The sequence below is a fragment of the Gymnodraco acuticeps genome, unplaced genomic scaffold, assembly GCF_902827175.1.
Source record: "Gymnodraco acuticeps unplaced genomic scaffold, fGymAcu1.1, whole genome shotgun sequence".
NCBI classification, from domain to species: domain Eukaryota; kingdom Metazoa; phylum Chordata; class Actinopteri; order Perciformes; family Bathydraconidae; genus Gymnodraco; species Gymnodraco acuticeps.
Window position 1 is genome coordinate 807,484 of NW_022990186.1, and position 19,687 is coordinate 827,170.

The following is a 19,687-nucleotide window of genomic DNA, read 5'->3' on the forward strand; positions in this document are numbered from 1 at the left end:
GGCACATAGAGGGTGACCCCCCGACTAGTGGCACATAGAGGGTGAGCCCCCTGACTAGTGGCACATAGAGGGTGAGCCCCCGACTAGTGGCACATAGAGGGTGAGCCCCCTGACTAGTGGCACATAGAGGGTGACCCCCCTGACTAGTGGCACATAGAGGGTGACCCCCCTGACTAGTGGCACATAGAGGGGTGACCCCCCGACTAGTGGCACATAGAGGGTGACCCCCCTGACTAGTGGCACATAGAGGGTGACCCCCCTGACTAGTGGCACATAGAGGGTGACCCCCTGACTAGTGGCACATAGAGGGTGACCCCCTGACTAGTGGCACATAGAGGGTGACCCCCCTGACTAGTGGCACATAGAGGGTGACCCCCCTGACTAGTGGCACATAGAGGGTGACCCCCCGACTAGTGGCACATAGAGGGTGACCCCCCTGACTAGTGGCACATAGAGGGTGACCCCCCTGACTAGTGGCACATAGAGGGTGACCCCCCTGACTAGTGGCACATAGAGGGTGACCCCCCCTGACTAGTGGCACATAGAGGGTGACCCCCCCTGACTAGTGGCACATAGAGGGTGACCCCCCTGACTAGTGGCACATAGAGGGTGACCCCCCTGACTAGTGGCACATAGAGGGTGACCCCCCTGACTAGTGGCACATAGAGGGTGACCCCCCTGACTAGTGGCACATAGAGGGTGACCCCCCTGACTAGTGGCACATAGAGGGTGACCCCCTGGCACATAGGGCCCCCTGACTAGTGGCACATAGAGGGGTGACCCCCCCTGACTAGTGGCACATAGAGGGTGACCCCCTGACTAGTGGCACATAGAGGGTGACCCCCCGACTAGTGGCACATAGAGGGTGACCCCCCTGACTAGTGGCACATAGAGGGTGACCCCCCTGACTAGTGGCACATAGGAGGGTGACCCCCCCTGACTAGTGGCACATAGAGGGTGACCCCCCTGACTAGTGGCACATAGAGGGTGACCCCCTGACTAGTGGCACATAGAGGGTAACCCCCCCTGACTAGTGGCACATAGAGGGTGACCCCCCTGACTAGTGGCACATAGAGGGTGACCCCCCTGACTAGTGGCACATAGAGGGTGACCCCCCGACTAGTGGCACATAGAGGGTGACCCCCCTGACTAGTGGCACATAGAGGGTGACCCCCCTGACTAGTGGCACATAGAGGGTGACCCCCCTGACTAGTGGCACATAGAGGGTGACCCCCCTGACTAGTGGAACATAGAGGGTGACCCCCCCCTGTGGGTGACATAAAGGGATTACACTACCCCCGTCTGAGCCCAGGCCAATGACGCTTGACAGTTTCACATCCCTCTCGCTGAGCACCTCATCCACCTTGTCAAATATACACTGTGCCGTCCCAGAGTGCACGTCATAGTTTCCCAAAAAACACGTCTCCACTTTTCCTTTAATTTGCAACTTGGCGTATATTATCAGCTTTTTGTCCACAGTGACATTAACTGCCTCGTCAATGATTATTCCGATAAAGTCACTCTTCTTATTTTTCCGTCCAGCTGCTTAATCAGGACTTCCTCTATGGCCTTTTCCATGTCATCAACAGAATCACTGTGCCGGTCAATTCCAACAACTGTGACAAAATCAGGACTGGAGCCTTCACTTCTCTTAGTAGGTCAGTCAACCAGACTGACCTACTAAGAGAAGTGAAGACATTGCAGGTAATCATACCTGCAATGTCATTTTTAGCCATGTGAAACACTACTTGTAGCTGAGAACATAGCTTCATGTTGGAAGCTTCATTCGCCCTCTCACAGTGGCCTTTCATTGCGGTTTCTTGTGGTATTGTGTTAACTGACAAAATGTGCTCATTGCTCTGATTGTGCTCAATAAGCGCAGAGGCTCTCATATTTGTTGCTCCTTTGGTGAACCCGACTTCTCGCAGTGTGAGCAGAAGATAATTTATTCCCCATCTATAATGTTGCTCCTCAGCCAGGTGAATGTATCCTTCCATTCGGGTCTGAACGCGCGAGATTTTTGTGCGGTCTCATTGACTGCAGGCGGTATTGCCGTCTCATTGTCGGTATTGTCATCATTAGACCTGCTTGGTTTAAAACATATTTTTTAAATAAAATAAAATAAAGGGTGACCCCCTGACTAGTGGCACATAAAGGGTGACCCCCCTGACTAGTGGCACATAGAGGGTGACCCCCCCTGACTAGTGGCACATAAAGGGTGACCCCCCCGACTAGTGCCACATAAAGGGTGACGTCTGTAGTTGTGAGTTAAATTTCTCAAAAGATTTCTGAAATATTTTGCCCAAAGAATGAGATGCAATAACTCTCCCATCATGATGTCAAAATGTCATTTTTTTATATAATAATATTTTATTAATATTAACCTTAAATGTACTCGTGTTTAGCACTAACTACCATATGTAAGATTTCTAATAATACAAAACTGTATTATGTGTTGTGTCCCGTCAAAAATGTTGAGTCTAGTCATGTTTCATGTTTTTGTTTAGTCATTTTTTTGTCATGTCTCCCACTGGGCGACTGTGGCTGCAAGGGAGTGCGGTCGTCTTTCAACCAGAAGGTTGTGGGTTCGATCCCAGCCCATGTAGTCAACATGTCGATGTATCCTTGGGCAAGATACTTAACCCTGAGTTGCTCCCGATGGCATGGCCAACGGTGTGTGAATGTTAGGTCCTAGAGTAAGATACACTGCTCTGTATGAATGGGTGTGAATGGGTGAATGACATGTAGTATGTAAAGTGCTTAAAGACTGGATAAAGCGCTATATAAGTACAGTCCATTTACTTCCTGTTTTATTTTGACACTCACCTGTTATGTTTCATTCCAGGTTCCTTGACTCCCTATCCTTGTGTGTGTCTCCCGCTCTCATCAGCACCAGCCCCGCCCCTGATTGTTTTCCACCTGTGCCTAGTTACCTTTATATTCCCCAGTCTCCCCTTGTCTTGTGTCAGTTCATCTTATCCTGTCTCCATGCCAGTTGTCAGCGTACCAGCGACTAGTTATTTTGGTCTCAAGCCTAATTTATGCTCCTGAAGTATTTTGTAAATGTTGTTCCTCACTTTGTGAGTGATTTTCTTTTGTGCCTTTTTCACCTCGTCAAGAGTGTCAATCCTTATTTGTACATCCTATTTTTGGAATACAGTACTTTTTGCATACTTTACCTTTGTCTCCCGGGTCGTGCATTTGAGTCTTATGCCTTGTGTTTCCAAGTTTGTGACATTATGTCACCGACACATCTTCACTTGTGGGTAATTGTGCTGCAACTCGCCCAAAAGCATTGGTCTCACAATATGTCAGTTTTATTTTAAACTCATAGACTTATAAGAAGTAGATGGCCATGACATCGGCCCATTGTTTTGTCTGCCACTTTGAAGCCTCGGCTTGGCATTTTGGCTGCCACCATCTTGGTTTTTGAATGTTGTCATATTCTTGTTTTTTTATAACCACAAATTAGCAAAATACAACCAAACGCTGACTAAGGCATATTTAGACGACCACAATTGTATTTACTGTATGGTCATACTTTCCAGAACCCAACAAAATACTTTGAGTTATCTAAACTCAACCAAACTTCAATCATATTGAGGTTTCAGATTAAAAAATAGTTTTTTAAAAACCATGGCCAGTTTTGGGTCATTGTATTATTTATGTGTCAGTAGGAGCAGTGGCAGACAGTAGGTTTTGTTTTGTAGAGAATGGTACAATATGAACACACACTCACTCCTTATATGTTCAGGACACCTGCAGTCAATTCTAGTTTTATAGGGAAGGGCTAAACAACACAACGATAGTTACGGCTGTAACTACGGTTCTATGAGTCCCGGATGACCGCCAGAGGCGGTGCTTTAAGCACTGGATATGTCCATCGCGCGCATGCGCAGCTCGAGTACCAATAACAACAAAGTCACCTGTGACCCACGTGACATCGGCTATATCAGCCGGTGTCGTCAGAGGATCTGTTCCCAGAATCTTCTTGCGAGCACACAAGAATTCTGAGTGACAGGGAACTCTGGCGGTCATCCGGGACCCATAGAACCGTAGTTACAGCCGTAACTATCGTTCTATTTCGTCCCTACTGACCGCCAGAGGCGGTGCTTTAAGCACTGGATGACTTATACCAACAATGTCATGAAGAATCCAAGCCCTTGCTCACCACTGGAAGCAGCGGAGCTCGGCAAAAGGACCATGCCCAAAGAATGGGGAGTGGCGACATTGACCTGATGACAACTGGAGAATGTGCCAGAAGACGCCCACGACGCCGCGGCGCAGATGGTCTCCAGGGGCACCACCCTCAGGGCAGCCCAAGATGTTGAGATGCTCCTTGTAGAGTGGCATCTCAGCCTGATGGCAGGGGGCGGCCACTGGCCGCGTAAGCCTGTGAGATGGTATCGACAACCCAGTGGGGCAGCCACTGGTTAGAGGGCATAACCTCCTTTAGTGCCGCCAGGGCAAAATCAAGAGTTGCTCCTACTGCCGTATACAGGCAGTAGCCTTGATATATGCCCTTTGGGCACCCCCAGGGCATAGCAACTTCGACGTGCCGTACTCCTGAATGTCAAAGCGTGCCAGCTGGGCAGGCTGATTGAAGTGGGTTTGTGGAAGGACCCCGGGCAGGAATGCCACATTTGCCCAAAGGGCAACGCCTGAGAGTCCCACCTCGGGCATGTATTGTTTATGGAGAGGACATGCAACTCCCCGACTCGCTTCCCTGAGGCTATGGCAAGCAGAAATGCTGCCTTCGTGGGCAGCCACCTAAGCCCCACCTGGGCCAGGGGCTCGAAGGGAGGAGATGATAGGGCATCCGGCAGCAGGGGCAGGTCCCAAGCCGGAGCCCTCGGGGTGCTAGGGGGACGCTGCCGTAAAGCCCCTCTCATAAAGAGGGACACCGACCTGTGGCACCCCGCCGTGGAGCCGTCGACCCAAACGTGTCGGGCAGAAATCGCAGCCACATAAATTCAGAGTGGAGTGAGAACGTCCACTATCTAGAAGGGACTGTTGTCTAAGCAACAACGTACATGCTGTCCCCAAGGAACACGCACATTCTTGCCCCCCAGTTGGGGTAGAAAGTGCATGAGTGCAAGCTGCACAGCCCGAAGCTCTAGCACGTTGACCTGGCGCTCACTCTCATGGGCAGACCGCTGACCCTGAACGGTCCTGCCCTGCCGCACTGCACCCCACCCTGAGAGACATGCACCTATGGTGATGGTCTACTGGCGGGATGGGATGGCGCCCATGGGCACGCCCACCAGGAGATAGGCCCTGCCCCTCCAGCGTGACAGAGAGTGGAGGCAATGCTGCGACACCCTGACTTCCCAGTGCCTGTGCCACTTGGCGTCCAAGTGAAGGCTGTTCAGCCACATCTGCATGGGGCGCAACGACAGCGGGTCTAAGGGCCCAGCGACCGAGGCAGCTGCCAGTCTGCCCAAGGGCCGGAGGAACTAAATATAAGGCACCATCTTGCCCGGCCCACGTGGAAGTAGGCATCCCTCAAGTCCACGGTTGAGAACCACTCCACCTGTGCATATGCAGTGGTCAGCATATAGAATGGCAGCACCTTCAGGAATCTGTTGATTCCTCTGAGGTCCAAGATCGGGCGAAATCCGCCGACTTTCTTGCTCACGACAAAGTACGCCGAGTAGAACCCCCTGGGCTAAGCAGAGGGTCTTACTGGCTTGATTGCGTCCTTGGACAGAAGGACGGACAACTCTTGGGCCAGAGCTAGGGCCCCTGCCGGATCGCTGACGACTGTCAATTAGACCTAGCCGAAGGCTAGGGGCCGGAGCTGCGGTCCGTACCCCTGGGTTAAGGTGAAAACCACCCAAGGGCCGGAAGTACAGACCGCACAGGCTGGGAAAGCAGCCGACGACCGCCCCCGGGATTTCAGGGCCTAGCCCCCCGGCCCCTGGAGCCTCTTGGGGGGCACCGGTAAGGCTCTGGGGCACGAGGCCGCCTGGAAGGCAGGCGACCTGGGGCACGACAGTCATTGGGAGGCGGTTGAGTGGGCCGCTAAGACCTCTGCAGACCACCCCTGTAATCCGGCGGCTGAGTGCGGCTGCTAGAGCGGCCACTGGGCCTGCTGGGAGTGGGCACAGGTCTGCGAAGACCCGAGAGCTGCTGCCTGGTCTGCCTAGCTTGGGCAGCACGCTCCAGTGCCTCCAGGGCAGCTGACCTAAACAGCTCCCCTGGCTCGACTGGTACGCTACGGAGGACTCTCCGACATGCCTCCGTTAGTGGTGACTGGGCCAGCCAAACCTGGCAACGAGTATGTACCAGCGACAAGGCGTCCTCATACAGAGGTGCGTCAGCCGAAGGAGGTGCGCCAACCGAAGGAGGGGCATCAAACCGAAGGGGGGGGGGGGGGGGACAGGCGGCCCGCTAGCAGCCCCTACACCGGACCCAGGCTGAAGGGCCAAGAGGCGACTTCATCATGCCCCTATCGGCAGCTAGCCGATCCACTTTAGAGGACAGCCTGTTTCTAGTCCTTCTATTGGGGGGAGCACATAGCCATCGCTCCCTCAAGTCGCCGGGAACGGCCGAATTGATCTGGAGGAGGATGTGACAAGGAGAGGTGTCTGTTGGCTGCTGCCAGACGTTCCACCTCAGTGATTCTAGCCACTCTGAGTGCCCGAGGCATGCAGCTACAGCTCATGCAGGCGTTTACCGTGAGAACCTCCCTCAGATGCTCGAATTTCGTCCCCACTGACCGCCAGAGGCGGCCGAGGCAGGAGGGGCAGCGGTCATGGCCGTCCTCGGGCTCAAGAGAAGCCATACAGGCGCTACATGAATGAGCCATTCTGTAGGTAGCCAGATGCAGCATAGCCGGGAGCGGGTGCGGGAACACAGCCTTCACCAGCTACCTGCTTAATGGAAAGAGTAGAGCGTTGCTGCTACTCGCCGAACAGAAAGAGGGATGTAATTACACCCATGTTACCGGCAGAGGGAGCGGGAGCGAGAGCACTGCCTTCACCTGGCTGAATTAATAAACACGGCAGTTCAGCGTCTACCAGGAGCGGGGGCGAGAACACTGCCGGCTGAGTTAGAGACGAATGCCAGATGCAGCATAACCGGGAGCGGGTGCGGGAACACAGCCTTCACCAGCTACCTGCTTAACGGAAAAACAGGGCAGTTCCGTGTCTACCAGGAGCGGGGGCAAGAACTGCCTTCACTGGTTGAGTTAGAGACGAACGCCAGATGCAGCGTAACCGGGAGCGGGTGCGGGAACACAGCCTTCACCGGCTACCTGCTTAACGGAAAAATGAGGCAGTTCAGCGTCTACCAGGAGCGGGGACAAGAACACTGCCTTCACTGGTTGAGTTAGAGACGAATGCCAAATGCAGCGTAACCGGGAGCGGGTGCGGAAACACAGCCTTCACCAGCTACCTGCTGAACGGGAAGAGTAGAGCGGTGCTACTACTCGCCGAACAGAAAAAGGGATGTAGCTACATCCGCATTACCGGTAGAGGGAGCGGGAGCGAGAGCACTGCCTTCACCTAGCTGGGTAAAATAAAGAAGCTTAACAGTACACGCAAGACGTTAGCCGAGTGGCTGCTGCTAACGATCAAGTCAAATAACACACATGTCTAAGACCAGATAACTAGCTTCTAAAGAAGAGAACAGCACAGAGCCGTAGTTACAGCAGTAACCATGGCCGGTGCTCACACGGCATATAACCGTAGTTACAGTAGTAACTATGGCCAGTACTTACACAGCTTAGAACCGTAGTTACAGTCGTAACTATGGCCAGAACTTACACAGCATAGAGCCGTAGTTACAGTAGTAACTCTGGCCAGTACTTGCACGGCTTGGAACCGTAGTTACAGTAGTAACTATGGCCAGTACTTACACAGCATAGAGCCGTAGTTACAGTATTGACTATGGCCAGTACTTGCATGGCTTGGAACCGTAGTTACAGTAGTAACTATGGCCAGTACTTACGGCTTAAAACCATAGTTACATTAGTAACTATGGCCAGTACTTACACAGCATAGAGCCGTAGTTACGGTATTGACTATGGCCGGTACTGAGAAGGCTTGAAACCGTAGTTACAGTAGTAATTATGGCCAGTACTTACGGCTTAGAACCTTAGTTACAGCAGTAACTGTGGCCGGTGCCTAAAAGTGTCAGCCAAACGGCTGCCCACTAGATAATATAATATTGGGAGGATGAAATCCTCCTTAATGGCCACACATGCAGAGCACACAGCACACACAGTGAAGATTGTTCTCTGCATATCGTCCTAGTGCTAGGAGTCTAGTTCTAGGAGCAGTAAATACAACGATATAGCGCTACTGCAACCATACCATGCGTTTACCGGGAGCGGGAGCGAGAGCACTGCCCTCACCGGCTGAGTTAAATAATGAAGCTTAACAGTACATGCAAGGTGTTAGCCAAGCGGCTGCTGCTAACAATCAAGCAACCAAGTCAGAACACAATGTTAAGACCAGATAATAGCTTGAAATAGAAAGTACTTACCTTACTCTCTGCATCTAAACGAAAAACGGGTTTAAAATATGACACTCTGGGCTTTCCATACTAAATTGAATGAGGGACACAGCCAAAGCTGGGACTCAAATGCTAATGATAGCTCGGGCACAAAGCCACAAGCAGAACTTTCAAAAGAGCATAAGGACAACTTTATGGGAGAGGAAGCGGGAACACTGTCGTCACCAGAAAGTCTAAGCCAAACAAAAAATAAGACAGCAATCAGGACAACTTGGCTGGGAGAGGGTGCGGGGACACAGCCATCACCAGCAACAAGCTGACCCCAACCTGTCTGTCGAGGCTCTGCACAGCGCACAGCCGGCCACAGCTCCTGGAGGACGCGTTAACGACCCGTAGCTCCGTCGCGAAGCTCCACGCGGTCAGCTGCTTGCAGAGCAATCCCTCAGATCAAACGTTCAAACCTGAACGCTGTAGGCTACAAAAATTTAGCCACGGTACTCTCGCGCAGCGAGAAGATGAAAGGAACAGATCCTCTGACGACACCGGCTGATATAGCCGGTGTCACGTGGGTCACAGGTGACTTTGTTGTTATTGGTACTCGAGCTGCGCGTGCGCGCGATGGACATATCCAGTGCTTAAAGCACCGCCTCTGGCGGTCTGTAGGGACGAAATAGAACCCTTGTTGTTCTGGCAAGCCAGATGTCAAACCCTATCTAACATCATCAGTGCAATACATATAACTCACAAGCAAACAAAAGCATTCAGATATATACACACACACACACACACACACACACACACACACACACACACACACACACACACACACACACCACACACACACACACACACACACACACACACACACACACACACCCCACACCCCACACTGTTTCTAAACAGATGCCACACAGTAAAATAAAGTGAGCCAACGCTGGGCAGCGTTTTGGAAAACTCTTGTGTTATTGTCAGTAAAGTCGAGTGTAAAGAAGTGCGATGTCATTTATTATACTTCCTACAGGAAAGTTCCTTTCCTAGGGGAAAGGTTATGTTAAAATCCAAAGTGGGTCGTGTTTGAGAAACTGCAGACATGTAAGGCTGACACCTGTATACAGAGGACGTCTGGCAGATAAGACCAGTAAAAGATCTCTAATCTTAGAGTAAATGTTTAGTAAGGAAAGACAGAGAAGAGAGAGAAAGGGGAGGGATATAAAAGAATGGGAGACAGCTGGTCTGGCAACTCTGAGGTCATGGGAGGGACAAACACACACACGCACACTGCTCTTACAGAGCCCATGGAGCTCAGTAAATACTGAACATGAAATAAAACATCTTGTTTTTTATATTAAAGAGACAGTTCACAAACAAAAAAATACGATTTAGGCATTCTGTCTAAAATGGGAAAATCCTTGTGTTCGTGGTGCTCTGAGCAGTACAAATTACATTAACAACACAAATTCACAAAGGACACTATCTAACTAGCTTTGGTGAAAAGCTGAGCCCTCTATCCACACTTATGCCTGCCCATACTGTCCAATGTGCCAGAAACAACCAGTGCTGCATGATTTCAGAACCTGTGATTTTTCTGTATGGCAGTTTGTTATGCAATGTTTGCCTCAGTTGATCTGACCTGTTCGGAGGCAGAGAATAAGAAACAGAGAAAGTGAAACGCCATGTGAGCTCAATGCTATTGCATTCCCCATGCAGTTAACCCAGACCCAACACAAGTATTAGATGGTGAATTTGATTTGATCACATTCAGCACTGTTAGCCATCACCCAGCGGAAAACTGAACGATTGTTGTTGGGATTGCTGCTGAGGTTTGAATTGACTTGAAATGTTTATTTGAATATAAGCAGTGGTGTAGTGGTCATTGGACGCGGGGATCGCTGTACCCCCACTTATTTGGAGCCCCCACTTTTTTAAAGCATGATTTTTTTTGAATAGTCTAATACATATAAAATCATTGCCAGTGTTATCAGTTGCAAGTGTGTATTTGTTGACATAATGACGAAAACATAATACATTTCACAGTAATTATAATAAAAAATAAAAACGATTTCCTTATGATTCGTCATCACGCTCGTGACCCCAGGGTGACACCACCAGCTCGCCGCCCGCCGATTTTGCAGCAGCTCTTTCCCTCAAGAACGCAAACGAAACAGCTCTATAATGGTAGGCCAAAAAACGTATGACGCAGCTCAAGCATTTATGCAACATGATTTGAAGCCTGTGTGTATGAGGGGCAGCACCATGTGTGTGTGTGTGTGTGTGTGTGTGTGTGTGTGTGTGTGTGTGTGTGTGTGTGTGTGTGTGTGTGTGTGTGTGTGTGTGTGTGTGTGTGTGTGTGTGTGTGTGGTGTTGTGTGTTGTGTGTGTGTGTGTGTGTGTGTGTGAGAGTGAGAGTAAGAGTGAGAGTGAGAGTGAGAGAAAGAGAGAGAGAGAGCACTCGCACCAGGAATAATTCCGAAGCAGTGTGCATACAAGATCCGTTTATTCGCCATGCATGTAGGCTAGGCCTAATCAGAATCATTTCAAGTCCAGATTCAATGTTGTTTGCATAAGTAGGCTATATTTTTCGTTTTGTTTATTTAATAAGTTAATTTCAGGACAACTTTGGGAATTTTGTTTGTTTGTTATGAGCTTTAAATAGATTTTGAAAGTGGAGAGAGAGAGAGAGAGAGAGAGAGAGAGAGAGAGAGAGAGAGAGAGAGAGAGAGAGAGAGAGAGAGAGAGAGAGAGAGAGAGAGAGAGAGAGAGAGAGAGAGAGAGAGAAGCAGCGCTGTCTGCTTAGTTGCAATACTGTAGCTCAAGCAACTTAGGCCTATAAATTGTTTATGTAACTTATGTGCCAGTGTGTCCATGGTTTTGAGTCTGTGTGTGTGTCGAGCGCAGCGCCGTCTGCTTTTTGAAGTACAGTAACTAAAGTAGGACTAAGCATACCGGTAGTTTCTGTGGACCTGTCTGCCCGTTTTGTGAGTGCACTGCGTGCGTGTTCACTTGTGTGGCATTGTTTGGGATGACCTAATTAAAATAGCGTCCCCCCAGTAAAAAAATCCCCACTACACCACTGCATATAAGTAATGCCAGAGAAGGTTGACATGCAGTAGCATCAGTGCCTACAATAACATACCATTCACTAAAAGTATTTGTAGTAACTAGACCACTACACCATCTGACCTGTCATGTGCATCTTTTAGTCAAAAGGATAATGGTTGTGGGTAACATATTGAAACATCACTATAATTGGCATGTTGTTATGTCGACATGTGGTTTTAGTCAGACGTACACACGTCAGCTCTTTGTAAGCAGTACACTCAGAGAAGCAACAGGTTTAAAGGTTTGGAATTAGTCATTCATATTTACATTTCAAATATGTATTATTTCGTGTATGTAAGAGCATACACAAACATTTAACACATTGTGGTGAGACGATTTGGAAAAAACAGCTGTTGTTTTGACTGATTTAGCGATTGTTATATGATAAAAAAGGAGGAAGTGATAAAGAATGATCACTTTTGCATGATGATTCACATTTTGAGAATGACAATATATTAAAAATAATCATGTTTTTTTTATTAGCATCTGTACCAAAAAGCAGAATGGCTTGAGTCCAGGTCCTTACTCAGGACCCACAAATAGCTGCATGACCCAGAAAGCTCTGGGGAAATACATATTATTTAAATATATTGCTATGGTACAGTATGAAGCATCATCTTTCAACAAAATCAGTGTGCTTTTGATTTCCTCTCGTATACTCTGCCACAGAAAGGTAAGTAAGGTCTCATTTCCCTTTTTGAGTCACCACCTTTTCTATACCCATACTAACATACACATACTAACATACATACTTTTTAGAGTTTTCTAATGTTTGGAAAGCTTGAATCAAAAGGCTGCTTCAATATAACTGTTGATTTGAGTTTCTGTGCAGGCCTGAGATTATTTTTAGAAGACTTGAATCAATCAAGATGTCGGAAAAGTGTAACCAAGCTTGTCGATCAATCCCCACCAATTGTATTGCAATATCTACAAAGTACCTCCATTAATGTTAAAAACACCTGTTTGTATTCCTTCCTTACTTCCTTTCTCCCTCTCCTTGCTTCCTTCCTTCTTTTTATACTTCCTTCCTTTTTCCCTCTCCTTCCTTCCTTCCATTCTTCCTTCCTTCCTCGAAGGTGTGTGTGTGTGTGTGTGTGTGTGTGTGTGTGTGTGTGTGTGTGTGTGTGTGTGTGTGTGCGTGCGTGTGTGTGTGCGTGCGTGCGTGTGTGCGTGCGTGTGTGTGTGTGTGTGACTAACCATGGACTCGTCCTCAGTGGTGAACACGGTACAGGCCTGGGCCTGCATGAAGGACAGGATGGTTCCTGCGATCTTCCTCAGCAGAACCTCCAGACACTGCTGCTCCTCAAAGATCAGACTGGCCAGGTCTAACAGCACCTGCACACACACACACACACACACACACACACACACACACACACACACACACACACACACACACACACACACACACACACACACACACACACACACACACACACACATCATGCTCAGTGTTGTGTTCACACCTTCAGGGACCCACTTTCACACCCACCTGATTGCGTCTGTTTTCCAGCTGAGAGGTCTCGTAGAGCTGGGCGTTGTGCAGGACGATGCCTGAAAAGGCCAGATAGGCTGAGAAATCCTGGAGAGCAACAGAACAGCATCTGAACACCATGTATAGATAACAGAACAATTACAATGACAGGGAACAAGACGAGACAGTTTCTTTATCAATGAAGGAGAAAGGAAAATGACCAGAAGTGTAAAAAGTATTTATCCTTAAGTAAAGTAGAAGTTCCAGAGTGTAGGAATACTCAGCTACAAGTAAAAGTACTCATGACTTTGTATACTGCAGGGTAACTTGTGAATTTACTCCAGGTGGAACTAAAGTCTGATTTAAGACTTGATTATATTTCTCATCATTAATCTAAATCTGTAAAGTAACTAAAGGTATTAAATACATGTAGTGGAGGAAAAGTACACAGTAATACAAAATGAAATATGAAAGTGAAGTACAAATACCTCAAAATTGTAGTTAAGTACAGTACTGGAGTAAATCTACTGAGTTACTTTCCACCACTGAATATGACAGATGATATAAAATAGGACACACACAGGTAAAGGTTGAATGAATGAGGCAACAAAAGTTGAGCTTTTGTTAACCCACACCTTAGTGAAGAGCAATATGTCTTTCTCACACATTTTGTCTACCGTTCTGTATTCATTCATATTGACAACATGTGGTTGTGCAGTGGAACCAGACCTTCACTCACCCTCTCATCCTGCTCAGTGAAGGCACTGTCCTCCCCACATTTCTTATTGATCGCCTGAGCCACTCCAACTACCTGTGAGAAAAAACAAGAGTACAAAATCAAAAGAAGAAGGCTGCTAGACATCCTGTCAACATGGATGTCAACAAGGCCTTCAAGTTTTTTATTGGAAAAGGATGCAATAAATTGTTGTTGTTTTTTAAAGACACAATCTGTTTGGAAAAACTGTAAGGGTTAAGGTTCAGGTTCAAAGAGTGAATACCTGCTGGAAGAATGTCAGCTCCCTGCCAAAAAGGCTGGAGGCACTTAGGCCGTTATATCTTTTTCCAAAGCCCATTTAAAGCGTAAATATCTGAGTAGGCCGCAGTGTTCTAGCCCAGGTATGCTCCAGGAAAAGATGATCTACAAAGGACTGTAGCGTTTTTTAGAGGAACTCTAATCATCTGGTCTACGTTAGGGAATATATTTATTTTTGTTGTCTTAAATGTCAGAGATGTCAACACATGGCGTTCAATTATTACATGTTGTACATAACCTAACAACAATTGAGCCATCTCCATCACAATCAAGCAAACTAACATCGAGATATTCTTTCAGCCAAAGTAAAGCCCCATGTGTAATTTAAGATAAGCCACTATCCTTCTGGTTTATGGTAAATAGTGTAACATCAGTAACTAAGGTGCAGTGTGAATACACTATATACAGATGGATGAGTACTTTGATATTTTATTTTATATGCTATTCTCACCCACTCCATGTTGATAATATCCTACTTCTATATGTTGTGAGCTGTAATTGGCCCTTAGTGTATATTTGACAGACATTCTTCAGATATATATCTTCCACTGTCATTCTTTTTTTACTTTGAAGTTCTGTTTTTTTTTTAGATGTTTATATTTTATGTTTATGTCTGTTTATATCATACTCCTTTTCATTTTCACATTGTGTGCAATGCCTTGTTTACTTATGTCTTATCTTCTCCTAATAAAACACCAGCTGTAGCATGTCTGGTCTTACCTCGTCTCTGTGGTTCTTTATGGGAAGGCACAGGATACTCTGTGTTCTGTATCCTGTGATCAGGTCCACTTCAGCATTAAACCTAGGGTCCTGGGGAGGGAACTCATAAACATCATTGTATCCCATCTTCAAAGCAATACAAAGTGTCCAAATAAGTCTGACCTACATTTTTGGACTGAAACCTGTTCTTTTATAATCATATCTGTTTCGTGCTCATGCCTTTCACAACAGATATTGTTAGCGTTACATCTGAAACATTCTAATAACCATCTGCTGCCCAATGACTTTTCAAGCTTTCCCTTTTAATTCAAATCAAAGCTTATTCTATGCCCAGTATCCCAAACGGTCTGTTTGAGTGGGTTTAACAGATTAACAAACATGAAAGACACAAATAAACTAGATACAAATAAAAGAAGGTCAAATACAACAAAAAGGCGCCATACAAATACAAAATAAGAATTCCATAACACATAAGAGAAATATAGGGTAATATTAAACCAGCTGAAACTATAAGGTTTTATTCAAAAGAAAAGTCTTCAGCACACTTCAAAGTTAGGACCCTGCCTTCCTGATAAAGACGAGACGTTGGTTCCAGAGAAAGGCAGCTTCTGAGTCCTGATAGCTTCTCTGAAGAAAAGCTCTCCTAAAAGGGAACGCTTGAAAACTTGGCTTTGGCAAGTTTAGGAGTGATGTCTTTATTGAGCCTTTCCGAAATAATAATAATAATAATATATTTTATTTATAAGCGCACTTTTCATTTGCGTAAACAAAACTCAAAGTGCTACAAAATTAAAAATTAAAAAGGGTGAAACAAAACAACAAAAACAATAAAAACAATTAAAAAAAAACAATTAAAACAACATAATAAAAGCTGTGACATTCATGCCGGCATGGCATGATGTGGGGGATTTAAAACTCTAGTTAAAGGCTATTCTAAAAAGATGCGTTTTTAGGCCTTTTTTGAAAGCCTCCACAGTCTGTGGTGTCCTCAGCTGGTTTGGGAGGGCCACAGTCTGTGGTGTCCTCAGCTGGTTTGGGAGGGCCACAGTCTGTGGTGTCCTCAGCTGGTTTGGGAGGGCCACAGTCTGTGGTGTCCTCAGCTGGTTTGGGAGGGCCACAGTCTGTGGTGTCCTCAGCTGGTTTGGGAGGGCCACAGTCTGTGGTGTCCTCAGCTGGTTTGGGAGGGCATTCCACAGTCTCGGAGCAGCGGAGCAGAAGGCTCGGTCTCCCATGGTGTTCAGTTTTGTCCTTGGTGGGATGAGGAGGAACGTAGGTTCCTCGTGGAGGTTTGTGGGGTGAGCAATTCCTTGATGTAGGACGGAGCATTTCCATATATGCACTGATGAGTGGAAGAGGGGTGATTTTGTAGTCAATCCTGAGTGAGACCGGGAGCCAGTGCAGTGATTTGAGGATGGGTGTGATGTGTTCGTACTTCCGCACTCTCATCAGGATCCTAGCAGCTGTGTTTTGGATGTATTGCAGCTTCAAATCAAATAAACAAGATCACAAGTTCGAGGAGGAGATCAAAAACAGGGTTCTGACTAGCTGGTAGCTCATTTTGCTGCATGTGATACAATCTGCCAGCAACAGTTCAGAATCAGAATACCTTTATCAGTCCCACAGAGGGGACATTTACATTGTTGGCAGCCATTCCTCCACAGAATGGATGGTCATTGGCTAACAGCTTTTGATTGGACAAAAATGGCTTAGGCTTTCAATGCCCCTTTATCGGCCCGCTGTGGCTCCTGCAGATGGACGTCAACCAGTGGTTACATTCCCAGCCAGATAGATAGAACCTAACCCCTCATTGCTCCTGTACGTATGTCTACAGTACTGGCGTGTTTACAAGTTGCTTTGAATAAAAGTGTCAGCTAAATAACATGTCATGTAAAGTAATCATTATAATCCTCCCACAGGATTGTTGACATCCTCGTGGATCTTCTTATTACAGACACATGCATTTCCAAACATTTGGTCTACCTATGCTGTAAATATATTTTCTCTTCGATTTCCACACAGCATCTATTGCACGTCTGTCCGTCCTGGGAGAGGGATCCCTCCTCTGTTGCTCTCCCTGAGGTTTCTCCCATGTTTCCTTTAAACTGTGGGTTTTCTCTGGAAGTTTTTCCTTGTACGATGTGAGGGTCTAAGCACAGAGGGTCTAAGGACAGAGGGTGTCGTATTGTCATACTGATATTCTGTACAAACTGTAAAGTCCACAGAGACAAATGTAACATTTGTGATATTGGGCTATAAATAAACATTGATTGACAATGATTGATTGATAAACAGTATGCACCATCCAGAAACAGAAACCCTGACAGGCTGCATACAGTTTAACCATCCACACTAAAACTACAAGTTATTTTCTGTAGAGGTGCATGCACACAGCTGTGTCAACATTATGCAAAGCAAAGATTCCACTCTTCATAGTTTTGTTAGTACTTCCTTGATGCACAAGTGTTGAGTTGAAGAGGGAGGAGGGGCTTCTGAAGGCATGTTAAGGAGCACAGGATGTTTAGAGGACTTTTCCCCCGTTGGCAACTCTTCCACCCAGCGCTGACTTTAAACACAGCTCTTCCTCTACAAACCATTATCCTCCAAACTCAAGGGGGCAGATTGTAGAATAAAACCCTACACAAACAGGTTCGGTGTGGTATGACACAACTTTGATTGCCGAAAGAGATAGGCCTGTCCTAATTGTGTCTTTGTCCTAAGTATGTTATTTAAGTAAGAACACTTCCTCTGTTCTCATCTGCTTTTGCTGCTGATGCTGTTTACTCTTGAATGATTATATAACTGGAACAAAAGGTGTACAATTGACTATTCCCAAGCCCCATCCTGCTGACTGTTGAATCACCCGTTAACCGCTGCCTTCTCAAACAATGTAGTTCACACATGGTTTTGACCCAGTGTTTTAAACACTGGGTCATTGCACTGACATGCAACATAACTGTATTATGTTAGTTGAAAGCAATGCTATTAAACGTAATATTATTCCTTCCAACTCACATAATACCATTATGTGAAATCTGTTGCCATAATACACTTCATTAAAGTCAACATTTCAGTTGTTTCAGTGTGCTTTGGCACAGAGGGAGACTCCTCCCCAGCCAGTGACCACTCTTCTCCTTCAGCCCGGTGCACATCCAATCAGAACAGCCTGCCAGGCCTAATTACGGTTGCTAAGAGATGATTAGACAACTGCTGTACTGGGTAAGGTTAAACAATATCAATTAGTATGTAAAACAGGCCTGTAACTCAAGGCCTCTACAGAATAACCTTACAAACACAATTCAAAATGCCGTATCAGATTCTCTATATCTCAAATGCTCATTTTGTATAAAACGAAATGTATACATGTTTTAGTTGCGCTACCAAATTGTTTACACACCTTAATATGTTGTTGTGTTTGTATATGTTATTACAAACACAATGTCTATTATCTGATTCCCAGACTTTTTTTGACTGATGTGGAAAATTGTTATATATCCCTAAACAATCTTTGCAGCAGAAAAGCACTAAAAATAGGGGGTGTAATCCTGAGACTAATGAGAGATCCAATCAGAGAGCTGGGGAGTCCCTCAGATGACACATAGGCACTTCCTGAAAGCAGTATTAGGTTCTGCAGTTGCACAAACACACACACACACACACACACACACACACACACACACACACACACACACACACACACACACTTGCACAAATAGAGTGCAGCATATACACAGATCGTAACATAGGCACACTAACAGAACACTTATAAGCAACGTGAGTTATTTGAAAATACACACACCAAAACCAAAACATGCTCTCACCAGGACACACACACACACACACACACACACACACACACACACACACACACACACACACACCACACACACACACACACCCACCACCACACCCACACACAACACACACCACACACACACACACACACACACACACACATTTGATGTTATTTAACACATTCTGATATATAATATTTTAAATATGATGTGCTTACAGGCATCAATAGCACACAATCATGCACAGAAATAAACTCTCACAAACACACACACACACACACACACACACACACACACAACACAACACACACACACACACAACACACACACACACACACACACACACACACATACACCATACACACATACACACACAACACACACACACACACACACACACACACACACACATACACACATACACACATACACACACACACACACACACACACCTACACACACAAAGTTAATCAAATGCAGGTAGATCATAACATCATCATCATCATCATCATGGTCTTGTGGTTGGCGGGCAACCAGATGATAGTGCTACCAAATAAGGAATGTACCCAGCAGGAAATCTCCCTTTATCTCTCTATCTCTCTCACACACACACACACCATGCTGTGAGACTGTGTGTGTGAGACTGTGTGTGTGAGAATGTGTGTGTGAGACTGGCGATGCTGTTTAGTGTGTTTTTGTCCCTAAAGTATACGCACTTACAGTGGAGGAAATCATTATTTAATCCCTTACAGATTTTGTAAATTGACCCACTTAAAAATAAATGAACAGTCTATAATTGTAATGGTAGGTTTATTTGACTAATGAGAGATTGAATACCAAAAGAAAATCCAGAAATGTACACCATATAAGAGATAACAATGTATTTACATTTAACTGTGGGAAATAAGTATTTCTACATGGCTACAAGACCATCAGAAAGCAGCTTGGGGAGAAGGAGACAACTGTTGGTGCCATTATTCAGAGATGGAAGTAACACAAAATGAGTATCAATCGCCCTCGGTCTGGGGCTCCACACAAGATCTCGCCCCGTGGGGTATGATGATCATGAGAAAGGTCTGGGATCAGCCAAGAACTACACGGAGGAACTTGT

The 19,687-nt window shown here is 46.3% G+C and overlaps 1 protein-coding gene across 1 annotated transcript in view; it reads right to left on the minus strand.

The window, feature by feature from the left end:
* pde5ab (phosphodiesterase 5A, cGMP-specific, b) overlaps positions 1-19,687 on the minus strand; it is a 59,420-nt gene that overhangs the window by 25,514 nt on the left and 14,219 nt on the right. The window contains exons 4-7 of the mRNA XM_034217854.1: positions 14,786-14,875; positions 13,772-13,843; positions 13,051-13,140; positions 12,756-12,893 (exon numbers count right to left, since the gene is read on the minus strand). Of these exons, the coding sequence (XP_034073745.1) occupies positions 12,756-12,893; positions 13,051-13,140; positions 13,772-13,843; positions 14,786-14,875 (390 nt within the window). The remainder of the gene's footprint in view (positions 1-12,755; positions 12,894-13,050; positions 13,141-13,771; positions 13,844-14,785; positions 14,876-19,687) is intronic.